Source organism: Barbatula barbatula (assembly GCF_947034865.1).
Source record: "Barbatula barbatula genome assembly, chromosome: 4".
Lineage (NCBI taxonomy): Eukaryota > Metazoa > Chordata > Actinopteri > Cypriniformes > Nemacheilidae > Barbatula > Barbatula barbatula.
In genome coordinates this window covers 7564159-7581555 of record NC_136768.1, presented here as the reverse complement: position 1 = coordinate 7581555, position 17397 = coordinate 7564159, and the positions used below count along the sequence as shown (strand labels likewise).

Here is a 17397-nt window from a genome sequence, read left to right as displayed (position 1 = left end):
AAGTGCTCATTTTTCAATGATGGCATTGCTTCATATGCACTTCACTAAAACATGATGTTATGAATGTTTCCCGTTTTGTGTTTTTGGGTTCTTGATAGGATCTCTGTTTCCCTCTGAGCCCAAGAAGGAGAGCATGGCAGAAGTCAGTCTGATTTGTGAGGAAGACCTCTTGGATACCATTTTTCAGGCCTGTGACACTCAATGCAGAGGTACCCACACCGTTCCAACTTTGCTTTTAGAGCTGTTAAACGGTTAATTGTGATTTTTGGATCCAGAATAAAAGTTTTACATAATGTATGTCTGTGTAATGTCACTGTGCATATTCATTTTTTATATTTAATACAGGTATATGGGTCAAAGACCATTTACAAAATGTTATGTCCATAGAAAGCACATTAAATGCAAGTAAAATGTCTACTTTACGGTTTCAACTAAGTTTCTGGAGAATAAAATGTCATAATTTGGTTGAAGTAATGCTACATTGTCATTCAGTGTAACACAATATGTATGTTAAAATCCAAACAACATGCTTATTCTGACTTGTACATATTCAATTATATTAAAGAATAAGGGAGCATATTAATATGGAGGACCGGGAATGCCCATAAGAAATAAGAGAGAATCAATTGATTTATTTAATAATTAAAACATAAAATTGTAAACGGATAAAATGGTGAAATTAGTAGACCTATTTAAACGGTTTTATTTAACTTGTGTTTTAAAATGTAGTTTAATTGAACAAAAATCTTTTTAAAATTTATAAAAAATTGATCATTTTAAAACTGTTTATTTAATATATACTTTAAAGCGTAAAGAATTAAAAGTTAATTCATAAATCATTTTAAATGCGCAATTTTAATCTCCTAAAACTGAACCGAAAGCTGATTGGTTGCCCCACGTGTGTACTGTTCAATGTTATTTTTTGATTCGATTGAGAACTGGATAAAGAAAAGCTTTTGGCAAATGCTTTAAAAAAAAGGCGAAAAATGTGCATTTAAAATTATTTATTTATGAACATTTTGTTTTATGTTATAAAGCATGAATTAAATTAAAATGTAACTACCCTTTTTTATTAAGTGTTTTATTGTTCAATTCAACTACATTTTAAAACACAATAAATCTATTAATTTCTCAATATAAAAAGTGATTTATTTGTGCATATGCATCTGCTTCTATTCTATTTATGCATAATTCATAGTGTGATGAATTTCGATGACTTTCAGGTCTACTGTAGCTATAGTAACACAGAGTCTCTACCACAGGTAAAGTTTACGTATCGCACATTGTGGACTTCCTGAGACACACCACCTGTCGCACTTCAGAGGACAGCGGTTTAGAAGAGCTCTGCAATATGCTGGACCCAGAGCATAAGGACATCTCTATAGACCTGGACACCTATCATGCCATCATGAAGGAGTGGATCGATGACTGCCGCAACCAGGGGTACAAAGACAAATGACACTAATTTTATGGATTAAAGCTGATTCTCAACCAGGGTGCTTGAAGGGATAGTTCACTCAAAAATAAAAAAAATTGAATTAATTCATTCAAATCCTGTAAATGACTTTTTCTTCTGTGGAACACAAAATACGTTTCTATGGTCTTGTGTCCATACAATGGAAGTAAAAGAGGTCCTTGTTTGGTCACCAACGTTCTTCAAACATCTTCTTTTGTGTTCTGCAGAAAAGAGAAAGTCATTGAGGTTTGAAATGACATTAGGATACGCAACTGATAAAGTGTAATATTGCTGTTTTTGAAGTCTTGACAGTTTGTGTGGACGACACTTGTTGCTGGAGGTGGATCTTGCCGCCTTAGAATGTGGGTGGAAGTGAGAAAGTCACTCTGCGTTTTCACAAAAATGGCACATAAAGAAAAAATAAGTGTCCTGTTGAAAGGAAGCTGCTGTTCTTTCATCAACAAATACCGTGTTGTAGATATTGCCAGCTTGAACTCCGTTAAACTGAACATTTGCAGATTTTCATCAGTCCAGAATCACAATCCACAACCAGTTGCAATCAGAAGACTTTTTGTTCCAGTTTTTAATCCCATGACATTTTTCTAAGACATCAACCCAACTCTTCCTTTTTACAGGAAGGACTCTAGGATTGATTCCCATCAGGAATCATTCAAACTGCGGGACAGTATATCAGGTAGGTTTTTCTTAATGCACAAGAATGTCGGTGACTATATTAAGAATAAACACTTGTTAAGATATGTTGATGGGAGACATTTTTATCTCTTTACTGTAGCAAAGAGATCTACTTTTCTGAATATGACCTCGGGTAGCTTGGAAGCGTTCGGAGGGGAGGCCTCCAGAGCTGACCTGTAAGTGTAAGAGGGTAACAAAACCAACAGGGTCTGAGAAGATCTGATGTTGGTCTGTCTTTTCTAGATGTACATGATGATGTATTATGTGTGCACTTGTGTTTTAAACAGAGAGACGTCCGATCTGGTCTTCTGTGTGGCAGACCTGCAGCTTAATATCCAGAAGCTGCAGGAAGAGGTTCGTAAACTTAAACAGGCCGTTGAAAACATGGAGGACACCAACCAGAAACTCTTGGAAGAAAACGAGGAGCTCAAAGCGCAAGCCAAAATGTATGTGCTCTGCTTGTATTGTCGTCTTGTGTCGATTAACAGTTACAGTTATGCTTTCCCATCCATCCTGTCTTTCAGGGGGCAGCAGTTACTACAGAAGGAGAAGATCCTTAAAGAAGAGGTTGAGGAGATGAAGTTGAGCTTGACCTCCTCAGAAGAGAGTCGTGCTCAGGCCTCGGCTCAGAGGAAGCAGATGGTGATGCGCAAAATCTTTCCACCTCACTAATAAGTTATACGAGTCATAGTTCAGATAACATACAGTTGGTTTGCATTGACATTGCTAATAACGCATGAACCAAGGTAACAAGCATCTATCACCCGTTCTTAAATGTGTTCACCCATTATTGACACACAATTCAGAAATTGAATCGCGTTTTTTTAAGGATGTATTGGTAAAACACATTGCATAATGGTTCAGTTACAGGGGAAGGCAGAACAAATGTTGAACGGCTGCATAATGGCTGTTTCTTTGTTTACAGGAGCGAGAAAACCAGAGTCTCATATCCAAGATCGCTGCTTTACAAGAGGAGGTATAATTCCATTCGTCCATCTTTCCAGACAGCCAGCCACACATCCCAACTGAAAAATCTAACTTAAACCTCGTCTTATTTATATTAAGAACATGAAAATCTCAATGGAAGCAGATGAACTCCAGAAAAAGATGAGTGACCTCTGTGACCTTAACGCCGACCTTCAGGTAGGCCCTATTTTAGTCTTCTGGCAACAGATTGGTCTGATTTTTCAAAAACAGCATTTAACTTGTCAGTTTTCAAGGTGTAACAGTGTGTTGTTCTACATTCAGGTCCAAGTTCATTCATTTGATGCCGTTCTGTCTGAAAAGGACTCAGTACTTCAGGAGGTTAGTCTGTCATATCTTTTAAACTATATCATTTTTTCCAATGCTGGTACTTTATTTCGGTACACATCCTAGCTTGACAAGACTCCATTTTGATGATCTCCATTTTGAAAACACGAAATAAGTGATTTCAACGAATGCACTTTTATGGTTGTTAAATTATATTTCATATCAGAATTGTCCTCTTCCTCCAGAAAAACAAACAGATTGAGGAACTGAAAGCAGCCATTGTGGAGTATTCTGCAGTCACAGAGGTAATCTCCTTCTCCCTATCTTTCTCTGTTGCTTTCTAATATCTGTTAATAATGACTAGCTGTCTGTGTACGTTTTGCACACTGCAGCTGCTGAGAGCAGACAAGAATAAACTGGAGAGTCAAATGGTGATGATGCAACCTGATATGACCATGTAAGGTCTTCCGGAAAGCAAAAATTGTAGGCGATTATTAGACATGTACAGTATGACCTCTTGTACTTACACAGACAATTTGTGTCCGCAGCCCCGGCCTGTCTCTTTCTGTGGCCTACAGACTTAACCAGACTAGTTCGGGTTCTCTGCAGACAGAGCTGGCACTGGCACAGAATCCTTTGGAGGTTTGCTCTGTGTGTGTCTATATGTGTGTGTTCAACTCTCTTGTTGGTCTTTGTCCCATCCACGGATGAAGTATCTCACTCAACTCCCACCAGCTCTCATCTGCTGTTCTCTGGCCGCCCACTCTCTCTCCTCACTCCACTTCTACAAAGCACACTTGGTAATCCGCACCCTCTTTGTGTGACGCACAACGAGGATGGAGTACATGTGCTTTGAGTGCACCTTATCGTTTCTTATAGAATTATCATTTTTTGCTACTGCGTTTTACATATTGACCATAACAATTACATTGCTGCTGTTTAAACTTGTGTGTTTGTGTAGGGTTTGGAGCATCTCTCCTCGTCTGTTTGTTTTGCGTCGTCCCTGGATGAGACTTTGGATCGTGAAGTTCTTCTGCTTCTCCAAGGCCCGACGCCGGAGCAGATGTCTCTGGAGTTCAAGTCTCTCATCGGCAGACTGGTGAATAAACTGAATTCATTTGTTTAAAAGCACAGATTAGTTTATTGTGACTGAAAACGCCAGTACCAGACACCTATATGGTGATTTTGTGTTGGTCCACAGTCATTGTTGAATGTTCACGGTGTGTCAAACATGAATGATTTCAGAAAAGGGAATTTAAGGAAGATGGCACGGCCTTCATCAGAGCACTCAGAGGCCTTTCAGAGAGCAGTGAAAGTCATGAGACCAACACTGACCTCAAGCTGCCGGTGAGTATTTCTTTCACTTAAACAAAGTTGGACAGACATCAGATTTCTTTGTCACTGTTTTCCAGATTGTGGAAAGGCAGTGGAATCAACAAATGAAAATAGAACAACTATGTGATCTTAAAACATTTTAATCTATTCATTTTACAATCGCCCCCTTTACTAAATATATACAGTAAGGTGAGAGGCAGTGGTGAGTCACATGGAAGCATTTGTAAATTATATAAGATCTTTCTCTTTTCCTCTGAACTGTTACCTATCCCATTGCATAATTGTGCCTGGCTGAAATTCTCGATGTGTGTGTGTATTTGTGTGTGTTCAGTGGACCGCATTAGTACATGCTGTTTTCCCCAGTAGTTAACAATGCAGGGTGATATTGCTCTAGTTCACATTCCCACAATGCATAAGGCAGTGTGCCAGGGCAGTGTAACATCAGTGTAACAGTTTTTAAGAGGTCTTTAATCTTTTGTCTTATCACATTCTGGAGCCTTCTGGCGGTATTACAGATTTACTGTTGGTTTGTACTTTGTGGTTGTACTTGCATTATGTTGCTAAACTTGTAAACTGCTGCAGGGTCTGGAGGTGCAGTTTGAGCAGAGGAGGAGCGACTGGACCCGCAGTCTAGACCAGCTGGTCCAGTACACCGACTCTCTGGAGAAGGAGCTGCTGAAGATGGCCAGCAACATGCGCCGGTCACGTACCGAAATCCTGCACCTGTCAGTTAAGTGAGTCGACTCAAGCCAATGACTGCAGAATGAATTATGTAGGAATGGACATTCTTTCATGCTTATTATGAGAGAATAAAAGTAAAAAAAGACTTTGGCATAGTGTCTTAAGTCATGAACCTAATAAAATGTGCAGGCCCACACTTACAAAAGTCACCTACAGAATATGCATTCGGCTGCTGTCCCAAGTTAACAATACATACATAAATATTTTAATACATTGGTCAATGCACATTGGTCTTTGGTGCATTCAGACATGGTGTGGTACATTCAGATCTCTCATTTCTAAGAAGCAGAAATGGACCAGATCAGTCCATGCTTGTGAGAATATCCCTTGTATGGATTGTTCTGGTTGACTCCTCATGTCAAATTAGACTATGGAACCTGGCCAAAACAGCATACGTTTTTCAAGGCCGTGGTGTTCGGTATCCTGCGGATAAAAGGCAGAGGGAAGCGTTATCAGTGCGAAGTTTGGGAAGTCAAGGGGTTGAAGCAGCTGTGTTTGGGGGCCCCAAGGGGCACTGAGATTAGTGTAAAAGAGCAATGGGACATTGCATGGGTCTACGGAGTGGGTAGAGTTCCTGTTGTTGTACTGTCTTAAGCCTTTATACTGTATATCTTGTTTTGTTTATTTGCGTTATCTCTATAAACTATTTGCATACTATTTTACATACATCCGGAGTTGTAAGGATACATGTAAAGTTCAAATTTAAAATTCCAAGAATTTAAGATTTGAAATTGCAATGCAGAGGTGAATCCAACCCTCACCCCGATACATTAGGTGTGCATTGGATGTAGTGGTTTGGATTGTGTTTTCTAGGGTGCAAGAACAGGAGAATCAAAAGGTGCAGTTTCAAGAGGAACTTGATCAAATGAAGACTCCGATGGACATCAGAGAGGCCAGCAGCCAAACTCCAGATCACCTGCAGCAGGTAGCCTACTAATGCTACTCTCAGTATCTGCATGTGGCATATGTGCTTTGAAACTCAACCACAGTTGGATTCAGCTTTGGGCAATACAGAAATAAAGATATAAAGTGTTTCAGCAGATCACAGATGGATTGAGATTTACAGTCTCATTAAAATATGCAGATAGATGCATGTGGGAGGCAAGTGTGGATTCGAGCCAGTTTGGAATGCACTCCAAACTTGACTTCATCTCAAACTCGTCTTGTAATTTGACTATATATGCCATAGTTTTCTTAATCAGAATTTGGCTGATTCACGTTTAGGTTTTAGTTATAATTGATACAATTGTATCATTTCTCTACAGCTCCAATATCTTATTACAGGGATTTGTATGTAGCTGAATCTTCTTTTATCAAAGTGATTGTATTAGTCTCACAAAGCTGTTATCAGATTAATTGTTATCTACAAGTTAGCATGGGTGTTTTCAGGTAGTGGAAGAGCTGGATGGGCCGTCTCTTGAGTGGGATCAGGAATATGTGTTGTCCGAATCACCTCCCTTGCAAGAGCTCCAGGAACTTTGCTGTGATGAAGACGAGCTCCAGGCTCTGAAACAAGAGGAAGAGGACCTGACCGAGACCACAGAGGACCGGGAGAAGGTCCAGGAAGTCATGGGACGGGCTGAAGGAGAAGCTGAAGCGACGCAGGATTCTGGGGTTGAGACCGAGGAGCTACAAAGACACTCTAGTCTTTCTCATACTACTTTACCAGATGAAGAATCACAAGGTGAGGACAATGTTCATGAATAATTACTTGTTTTTATCACACATGACTGATTGTTATCAGTGTGGCATACAAAACTATATCTTTAAATAGGCATTTAAAGTTTGTTTAGTTTATAATGAAAAATATTTTTGGATGCAAGCGGTTCTCACTGAGGCATCGTGGTGATGTGCATTTGAGACCTCATTGCTGTTTGACGTTAATGGTTGTAAAGCCCACCTAGTGGACGACAGGTCTGTATCAGACTCCTCAGGGTGTATTATCAAATAATCCCCAGTGTTACAGGGGAGGCAGACATTTCTAAAGCTCATACACAACTTCTGGAAAAGAAGGGTCACTCAAACTCCAGACCTTTTTTGGCTTTCCTTCCTCATTCAAAATGTTTTGCCATCTATAGCCACACTCAGCCATGTAAGGGAACATTGAGACCTCAATTTCTTTACTGCACAACTACAGACTAACCAGAGGCTTGACTCCTCAAATTGGACATTACTCCGAGATATCGATACTACCTGACTGCAAGTCGACATGACACCAACATTGACCCCTATTTATATTATTAAGGGAAATCATGTACAATCAAAAATTTGCTAAAGGTTTCATTTGACACAGCTAAAACCCTGTGTGTTTGTATCTCCGCTCCGCACAGAAATGTAACGCCTCTTACAATATTCGGAACATCAGGTTCCAAAACTACTGACAGGTGATAAAATGGCATCGATCCTTCCTTATCAATTCGAGCCCGAATCTGATCCTGAAAATGAAGATCAAGCTGATACAAGATAGAAACAAGCTCGCGTTACAGCAGGGAAATGGTAACATAATAAATACTGCGAGTGCTTAGGCCCTTCTTGATCAACCAATGTTACGCCATGTCTCGTCGCGACTCAACAAAGACAATAAACCCCATTAGAAATACGACATTTGTTGCCTCTAGTTGGAACGAATTACTGATTATTAGGACTTTGTCTTTTTTTCACGTTGCATGCATGTCTGCATTTGCAGATCACACAAAGAAACATCATCAAACTCAACTCACGTTAGTCCTTAACAAAGTCTTTCACGATGAAAATATACTTACAGGCTGCGAATCTGAAGCGCCAGACAGACCTTGAAGAGTTTTAACTGTTGGAATTGCGCCACTTATTAACGAAAGCTTCCGTGCATAGCCGGTCTTGATCTCTCCCAGATTCGAGAAGCAATTGTTGGTGAAATGCTCTGCACAAACCTGAACATTTGGATTGTACTTCTCTGGAATAATGTTGAAAATAAAATGTAACCATTAGTTTTTCGTTGTATGGTCTTTTGGCAGGGCAAACAAAGGATTTCTTTTCACAACGAAACACACATCGTCGCCGCGACATGGCTGCGCCGGCGACTGTACGAATTAGATTTACAAAACCGCCCACTTTACTTGCATTTAGATTTGGGCGGTCTTAGTCAAATCGTGTTACAAACTGACGTAGATTCGCCGGGGTGTGGTTACACGAGACGTTTCAGGCAGGTCTGGATGAGCATTCGCGTCTAGATAAATTGCCTCTTTTGTTTCGACACCTACATTTTTGCAATTTTTCGTGTCTAATACATGCATGGGCAACTTATAACACCAAAGAAAAACGCGTATTTCCGGCGAATCACCCCTTTAATAATCTAATGTTGTGTGATATCTTTTTCTCTATATGATATAGAAGTTCCCCATTCTAATGTGGGAATTCTTTTAAATATTTTATTAAATAAATAAATATAATTTTTGTAACATTGCTACTGTATTAAATGTATTTCCTCTGCTTCAGCATCTCCAGTTGTGTGTGAGGGAGGAATGCAGAGGCGTTGCATGTCTCCAAAGGTAGATCTGATTTTCTCACCTTTCTTAGCATAGTACTAAATTCATTTTTTTACTGTTGTATCTTATGAAGCGGTCTGTGAGATTTACCATTTCCTGCAAATTGGGCCTCCAGTGGCTAACTGTGACCATGAAACTGATAGTTTTTGGGTGACCCTGTCATGTTTAGGCACATTTAGCTATGTTGTTCTTTTAGTCGTCATGGCAATTCAGTGCATTTTTTTGCATTTGCATGATTGGTTGATGGGTCCATGTTAGTTCCTATTGCCAGAGTGATGCTGGTGTTATGGAGGGTCCATAAAACTACTTCCTGAATGCTGGCAGGATATAGCATGACCCTTAGAGCAGGCTGTCTGCGTACACACAAACATATATACTTTAGACAGATAGATAGAAACTAAGAGAATGTGTCATGATTTGCCTTGCAAATGTTTGAAGTATGGAATTGAGTCCATCATTAGTCAAAAGTAGTCAAGCCCGTATGTCTCTGGAGAGCCTTCTAATTCTTTTTCTGGCCACTGCAGGACGAAGCCAGACTCCCAGAATGCACTGGGCCTGAGGACGCCCACGGGCAGACTGCTCCTCACACCCACAGTCAATGTGCTAGTAAGAGCTCTTTCTGTCTTTCTCTGCCTCACGCACTCGATTATTTTAGCACCACACTGGACAGAATTATAGATATTTCATTGGATTTAAAAAACCTTCATTGTAACATGAAGCTTTTTATTTCAAATCCATTTTTAAGTTTTGTCCTCTCCTTTAACCCTAGATGACCAGTCATTGAGCTCCGAGAATCTGCAGGAACAGGTGACATCAGTCCAAGACCTCACTTACCCGCCCTCCCTTATGACCTTCGAAATGGTATCTCCCTCCAATGGTCAGCCTGAAGCAGGAGAACCTATTTTCGTGACGGAAAGGTGAGGCGCCCCGCTCATTTGCGCGCGTGCAATTTCCATGCATCGCCATTTGCTGGTGGGTTTGCTTTGGCTCGTTGCTATGAAGTGCTAGTTAATGATTCACCAAAAAGAAATTATGGTCTACTTTCATTTGTAATGCCTCCCACACACTCCCAAAGATCACATTTGCCAGTCAAATGTGTGACCTCTCTTCCTGTGTGTGCGTAGAGCAGGTTTGTGTACGCTTATTAAGCAATGACTACTGGCGACGCCATTGCCCGCTTTGCATGCTCACCATGCACCTGTGTGGCCAGGCTCGGACTGACGCCCCATCCACTCTCTGATGGAGAGCACAGGCTGCGCTTGCATTTATTGAGTGCAGCTGCATCCAGGAAGATCAGAAAAACAATACAAAAAAGTGACAGTATTTCTTCCTTTCGGGTCAGGATCCAGGAACTTGGAACTACAATCAGCGGACCTGAGGGAGAACCTGCCGCAACCAACATGAGCAACTCGCAGGTCAGTAAGAGGAAGCATAGGAAACTTAAGGGGAAGCTTGTTGCGCTCGTAACAACACTTGCCTTTTCTCCCCACTTCCTCTTCTATTGCTCTTTCTATCTCGTCACGTTCCTTTGCAAAAAAACTTTCGGACATTGCGTGCCGTCAGAGAGAAGCTTTCCTATGTGTCGGGCCCCAATCGTTGGTGGATTGCAAGGGATTTACATGACGGTAAACTGGATTGTCTCAGGAATGTGACAATGCATAGAGGGTGTTATCAATGTGATCTCCTTGAGCTGTGGGTGTTAATTTTGACAGCTCTTGTGTGATGCTGTGCATGAACAGTCTAATGAAAATTACTATTGCTATACAACAAAGTGTAGTTTGTCTAATTGTTCATCCAAAATGATATACAAAACATGAAACAAAATATTTTAAATATGAATCTACAATGTCAATTGTTGTAATGTTATTCATAGTCAAGTGCACATTAGTTAAAGATTAAAGTGATGCAACAGATTGCAAATTGAACGGCATTTTTTTAATGTGTTTCTTTTTGTAAGCTAAAGTTATTGACATTGTCACATGCGTTTATTCACATCAATCTCACTATCTTCTGCAATGTTTTCTCTCTTGATTTTAGTGCTAAGGATGAGGGTTACATAGATGTGTCTACAGCTTGCATTAGTTCTGTGTGGTTTTATTAAAGAATCTCTTGCTAGAGAATATCTTATTGGTCTTTATTCAGTGGTCAATTCGGGTATCTAAGGAGCAGAATGGTTAAACATTTTCTGTTTTTACATTAGTTTTTTAGTGAATTGTCTATTAGATATAGATCTGACATTTGGAGGAAGTTGATGAACTGGGTTTTCAGGCGATGCCAGTCAAAATGGTCTAAACAGAATTCTTCAGCTTGGCTGCTATAGTATTTTGTCTCGTAATAAAAGGGATAGTTCACCCTAAATAGAAAATTCTGTCATCATTTACTCATTTCAAACCTGTTTGACTTTCTTTCTTCTGCAAGATATTTAGAAAAAAATGTCGGTAACAGAACAGCGCCGGCACAAATTCACTTCAATTGTATGGACACAACCAATGCAAGTCAATGGGCCAGTTACCAGCATTCGTCAAAATATATTCTTTTGTGTTCTAAAGTCATACAGGTTTTCAATGACAAGAGGGTGACCAAATGATGACAGAACTTTCTATTTAATGTGAATTATCACCTTAAATATTCTGCTCGAACAGGTCCTAATGGGATAGATAAAGATTGTGATGCCCTGTTTCCTTGCATGAATTTTGTTATAGTATTAATAACGGAATATTGTGCTCAGAGAAATGGTTGTTTTCTGCCTTACTATGTTTGGAACAAGTATAGCACTGCCTAGCTGGATTTTCCTCCCACTTTCATGAACTCTGCCAGTACAAGTGCGCTCTCCCTCCCTCTCTCAGCCTCGCATTCTCGCTCCCTCACTCTTCTTGTCCTTACCACCCTCTCTCCATCTCTATCAGCTGTACAACTCTCACACGCATTATGTAATTGAGCACCTCTCTCTGAATGTCTCTCATATTTCATTTGACATGTCATGGGACAGGTATGGAGCTCTGTGTGTGAGGCTTTGCATGTGAAGTTGGGTATAAGAAGCGTGTGCAGTGTTTTCTTTTTCGGAGTGTGTCACTGGGTCATAATACAGTTTTGTCGTCTTCCGTAGAGATTAAGCGAGGGACAGCCTTCGGAAGTGTCTGCGAAATCAGACAGGTGAGCGTTTCCTGTTTTTTGATGTTCTTATTGGTGTAACTGGTGCATCTTGGAATGCACTTATTATTAACAGTAAGCATTTCTTACTGTTGCTCATAGAGCATGATTGGGAATTTACAATCCGTAACCAGTGTGAGTTTGAGCATGCTGCACTAAATCATACTTCAATTGATGAAGAATAAAGTTTGTGTGTTTATCTGCATAGCTTTAGCTTTTTTTGTATTGTCTTTTTTGCTCCCTTAACTGTTAATATTGCTTTTTAGTTCAAACGATTTACTAGCTGTAATCTTACATTTGTGGTCTATTGAAGTCATTAAATAGCATGCATGTTCTGTAGCGTACTATCACACATGGGTTCGGCAAAACAACATTATCGCACAGGTTTTACATACAATTGCATAACTACACACTGTATTTCCCCATTATGTATCGTGTGTTTAGGAGTGCCTTGTTGGCAGTAGTGGAGGAAGAGGAGGCAATACCAGATGTGGCAGGGGGGAAGTCACCAGGTAGAGGAAAATAAAACCGTTGACCGAGTTGACCATTGACATAAAAGCAACAAAGACTTGTTTCTTTCTTTGTCTCCAGACAAAAACAAGTCTGACAGTAAAGAAACTGTTGCAGCCACCACTTCCCCATCAAAAGATCTTTCTGACAAAGCAAAGGATGTGACAGCCACAGTGAAGGGAAGTGATCTTCCAAAGGTCCCCGCTGCACAAGACTCCAAGATAAACCTCCTGGCTTTGAAGAATAAGCTCAACAAGGTAAGTACTGAGGTGTGAGATGTGTTCTGTACTTTTATAAAATTCACTTTGCTGGTTTTATGCATCAACCATCCAAAAACACGTTCTATCGAATTATGTTAAGAAAAATTAGTCTTGTCAATGTTTAAAACGCGTCATCCGATGCTCAGTGTGAACTGCCACAGTACATTCATTTTACATTTAAGGGGTCACAGACATTCAGTATAACAAAACAAAAAATATCAATAACAAAAACCATAACAACAATTTTTTATGGCTTGTAGGAAGTGACCCCCAGTATGCCTGGTGCTGAGAAGCCCAAGGCTCAAGAGGGCAGTGAGATGGCAGTTGCTAAAGAAAAGGGTAGATACGTTTTCTCGCTCGCTCTCTCTGATTTTACTGTATATATAATATAAAGTCTTATACTACTTGGAATGCTAGTTCTAGTGCTGTATATTTATACCATTTCATTCCAATCACGTGATCACAGGTGATACATCTGTTGTGTCTGAGACTGCCACCAACGATGACAAGAACAGGTTAAGATGCTTTGTGTATTGATTTGATATTCATAAATTTGAATGAGATTCAAGCATGTCTTCACATGACTCACTTGGCATAATCCTGACTGTCCATTTCGTCTGCAGCCTGTCGTCCAATGACAAAGAGATTGAGGTGAGGTGTTTTTCTCAACTCAAGTTCCTTGACCGTTTAACCATAACAATGGAAATAGTTGATGAACTTAATTTTTACCTTGTTCCCCCCTGCCAGGCGGAGTTCCACCGGCTATCTCTTGGCTTCAAATGTGACATGTTCACCCTGGAAAAGAGGCTTCGGTTGGAGGAGCGTTCGCGAGATCTGGCCGAGGAGAATGTCCGTAAGGAAGTTACCAGCTGTCAAGGGCTGCTTCAGGTCTGTGTTGGTTCACAGGCTTCCTTCTTTTTTTAAAAGAAAAGATGTACTCTGTTTAATTGACTTTGTCTAATTAGTTTTTTCAGAAAACTGCATTTCTTTAGGAAAATAATAGAAAGTTCATCCATTATACAATTATGCAGGAGTAACAAAAATGTCTTAAATTGACCAATAATATTCATTTAAATTAATATAGTCTGCATAGCTCCAACAATATGGAAGTGAGTCCAAATTTAATGTGGTCTGTCATATTTCTCTCCCTCGTACAGTTTTGTTCATGGGTTTTGAGGATGAGGGCGTGTACTTGATGTAATCTGCCTACGACTTTCTTGCTATTATGCTGTGAACAACTCATTTTGGGGTTGTTTGCATAGGCCCTGATCCCACGATGTGAGGAGGACAACCAGTCCATGGAGATCATTCAACGCTTGCAGAAGAACCTGGAGGTCCTTGTCCAGTCCATGACCAGAGTGTCTAGCCGTTCAGAGATGCTCGGGGCCATTCATCAGGTTATTGTGTTACTCTTCCTCAGATTGATTCTTCGTGTTTAACTAACCCATTAAAGAAAAACTTGGTAAGGAGCAAAGTAGCTTGCATGTTTACCTTAAACTTTGTTGTGTGTAGGAGAGCCGGGTGGGTAAAGCCGTGGAGGTGATGATTCAGCATGTGGAGAACTTGAAGAGGATGCACACCAAGGAGCATACGGAGCTGTTGGAGCTTAGGGAGAACATTTCGCCGAACGAGAGGTCGCTTGGGTCCCAAAATGAAAGGGGTAATGCTAGAACGAACACACTGCAGTACAGAATCCTCTGGAGTTTGTATTAATCACGTTTTTTTTCTTGCAGAGGATTTTAGAAACAAGAAGTCAACCGCACAACTTTTCAGAGTGAGTTGAAGGCATATGCAACACAGCATTTAGAGAACCAAGTCGTTTTTGCATATACCTTTCTAATGTATGTATCTGTTTTGTCCTAAGGTCACTAGCCGACGCATTAGTATAGCTTCCCTTCCCCGCAACAGTGCAGGACTCACTCACTTTGACACGGTGAGTTGCAGAAAGATACATTTGAGTAGATAGAAAAAGTTAAGTCATTTTCATTTGTAATTCTTATGAATCGTTTTTATGATTGTTACTAACAGACCAAAGAAACAGTAGAGACAGAGCCTGACAGACTTTCGCGCCGGTCACCAAGGTAAGTAAAGACACTAAACAAACGCATCTTATTGTCCACTGTGGCTGTAAAGTCTCAAAGCGAGAACTAAAGTGAATAATACATCTTGACATTTGGCAGACACAAAATAAACTGCAGGTATACATTAAAAGTTTGTTCTGTGGGATTTGAATGACCCTGGTGTTACTAGTGCAATACAGCAGATGGTGACACTTGTGCTACATGAACCATATCCATATCTAGTCTTGGCACTGTGAGAATGGATGTCATGGTTTTGTGTCGACCGCTTTACAGGAATATGGCAGCAGGCAAGAGGCCACCGCTTAGGCGCTTCATTAGTTCTGGTACTTGGGCCGACATTGACGAGCCCATTCTGATGAATAGGTAAGGAACAGTACCCGCGTACTGTTCGTCTTCCGTCCGATGTCAAATGTGCCGCCGAAAGATCATTGCATGCAGAGCCGCAACAGATATCAAAACAGTAGACGTTGATGCACTTTGCACAGGTATGGAAGCGACACAGACTCCCACTCAGAGGAGGAGAAGGAGGAACTACAGGAGAACCGGCGGCCTAGCCTAACACAACTTATTACATCCTTCATAATGCCAGGCCAAACGTTAGTGGACCGGCCGCCTCCATGTATCGGTTTACTTTTCTGCTTCAGACTGCTACAAATTGAGGGTTTCCAGTTTATATGGTTTCCGCTGCTGGCTCACCAAAGTTAGAAAAACCAAAGCAGCTATGAAATGCACACCTGTGAAGTTTGCCGGCTTGGCTTTTTTCTTCAACTCAATGAAACAAACACACTGCATGTATTCAGCAATGTTTCAAACCGTCTAAACAGCCCAACTGTGGTTTCATAACAATTAGACACGCAGTCTGCTCAAGAGACTCGAGTTGAGTTCTTTTCTCTCCACAATGGTGGAGGCATTTGGCAATGTATTCTGATCCCACAGTTGTGAGCTGACAATCTCTTTTCTTAAAACGCAGCACTCCGAACTTGTTCATAACTTTACAATGTTTATTGTCGTCTTGCTGTAAGATATATATTCTTTTGATTCTTGATCATTTCTTGTGTAAAAAATGGCTTGCAGTAACAGCTGTTATCTTTCTCTTTCACTCCCGTCTTAGCCATCTTTAAATGCAGATCAAAAAATCATCTCTATTATTATCTGCACTGGGTTATACATGCTACAAATCTTAATTTGGCTTCGTTGATTGGAGACAGCTTTGTATGTTTTATGACTCATAGGGCCCAAAACGAACTCTAAGGATGAGCAAGTATACTTAGAAGCTATACAACCTATTTCATGTTTTGCCTTTTTGAAATGTAGGAGCACAATCGATGCAAGTACAATGAATTCTCAGTGTTGCCAAGGGGCGCTATTGCATAAACTATTTGCTTAGTTTTCCGTTTAGTAGATCTTGCTACTTGATTAATAACTACTTCAATGTAACTATTCTAATTTTAAACGTGACAATTGTAACGACCACAGTAACTCAAAAACATGCTGTTTGTTCTTTATATATTTCTCACTTTTAATCTTAGCCCTAGTCCCAGCCCAACAGAACAAGCTCCGCCCAGCATTTTGACGGAGGTGAGACCAGCAGTGACCAGAGGCACCAGGAGCATTTGGATATGGTTGGCTTTGTTTGTAGTGCTAGCTACTCTCCTGGCCCTACTGGCGAGCCTGATGTTACAGCCTAGGGTGGATGCCGCTCCTGTGGGTACGGGGGACTCCTGGAAGACCATCCAGCAGATTCTGTGGCCCTACACGGGGATGAGGTACAACGGGCAACCTCCTGTGTGATGCGGGGGTTCAGAAGGTCTTGGGGAGGATGCTGTCATGATTTGCATAAGAGACATTCAGAAAAACCTCAAATTTGAGTGCCAGTGGTACTCCCTGTGACAGAGGAAGTGGATGTGCTGAAATATTGGACAGCTAGGAGCTTTGTAGAAATGCTGTGTACAACATTGTCATGTTGGCTGTTAGTTGTATGAGACACTCGGCCAATCAAAGTGCTGATTTGCATCGGGATGAAACTTGCAGTCTGTTCACAAAAATCGCTGGCTGAAAGGCTGCCTTTTTTAAAGACATTTCCTTCATTTTTAAAAATGTATGATTGGAAATTTTATGGGCAGTTTGAAAGAGTATTGAGATGATATTTTAAAAAAATATTTTTTGTTAATTTATTATTTTACAGTTTTAGTGCTGTAGACATCCATGTACTTTTTTAGTATCATTAACTGTTACAAACACTTTTTATTCCATTGAAGCTGTTGGTTTGGTGTTCATTGTTAGGAAATCACATGCTTTTGTATGTTCCAAAGAGAGTGAGAAAGACTTTGCACAATAAAAGAAACTGATCTTACTATTCTTAAGATTTACTTCAGAAAAACAGGTTTATGAATGTT

General features: G+C 40.3%; 1 protein-coding gene across 2 annotated transcripts in view; it reads left to right on the top strand.

The window, feature by feature from the left end:
- The window catches only part of lrmp (lymphoid-restricted membrane protein), a 23127-nt gene extending 5730 nt beyond the window's left edge, over window positions 1-17397 (top strand). For both annotated transcript variants that reach the window (XM_079454060.1, XM_079454061.1), the window contains exons 3-36: window positions 99-209; window positions 1263-1443; window positions 2092-2150; window positions 2250-2325; window positions 2437-2595; window positions 2674-2791; window positions 3075-3125; window positions 3215-3292; window positions 3398-3454; window positions 3646-3705; window positions 3793-3857; window positions 3949-4042; window positions 4362-4499; window positions 4646-4747; window positions 5318-5469; window positions 6290-6401; window positions 6866-7160; window positions 8951-9003; window positions 9525-9606; window positions 9770-9917; window positions 10343-10415; window positions 12107-12153; window positions 12595-12662; window positions 12742-12917; window positions 13181-13259; window positions 13387-13435; window positions 13544-13571; window positions 13668-13808; window positions 14183-14317; window positions 14433-14580; window positions 14654-14694; window positions 14785-14853; window positions 14949-15001; window positions 16531-17397. In XM_079454060.1, the coding sequence (XP_079310186.1) occupies window positions 99-209; window positions 1263-1443; window positions 2092-2150; window positions 2250-2325; window positions 2437-2595; window positions 2674-2791; window positions 3075-3125; window positions 3215-3292; window positions 3398-3454; window positions 3646-3705; window positions 3793-3857; window positions 3949-4042; window positions 4362-4499; window positions 4646-4747; window positions 5318-5469; window positions 6290-6401; window positions 6866-7160; window positions 8951-9003; window positions 9525-9606; window positions 9770-9917; window positions 10343-10415; window positions 12107-12153; window positions 12595-12662; window positions 12742-12917; window positions 13181-13259; window positions 13387-13435; window positions 13544-13571; window positions 13668-13808; window positions 14183-14317; window positions 14433-14580; window positions 14654-14694; window positions 14785-14853; window positions 14949-15001; window positions 16531-16792 (3560 nt within the window). In that variant the 3' untranslated portion in view covers window positions 16793-17397. The remainder of the gene's footprint in view (window positions 1-98; window positions 210-1262; window positions 1444-2091; window positions 2151-2249; window positions 2326-2436; window positions 2596-2673; window positions 2792-3074; window positions 3126-3214; window positions 3293-3397; window positions 3455-3645; window positions 3706-3792; window positions 3858-3948; window positions 4043-4361; window positions 4500-4645; window positions 4748-5317; window positions 5470-6289; window positions 6402-6865; window positions 7161-8950; window positions 9004-9524; window positions 9607-9769; window positions 9918-10342; window positions 10416-12106; window positions 12154-12594; window positions 12663-12741; window positions 12918-13180; window positions 13260-13386; window positions 13436-13543; window positions 13572-13667; window positions 13809-14182; window positions 14318-14432; window positions 14581-14653; window positions 14695-14784; window positions 14854-14948; window positions 15002-16530) is intronic.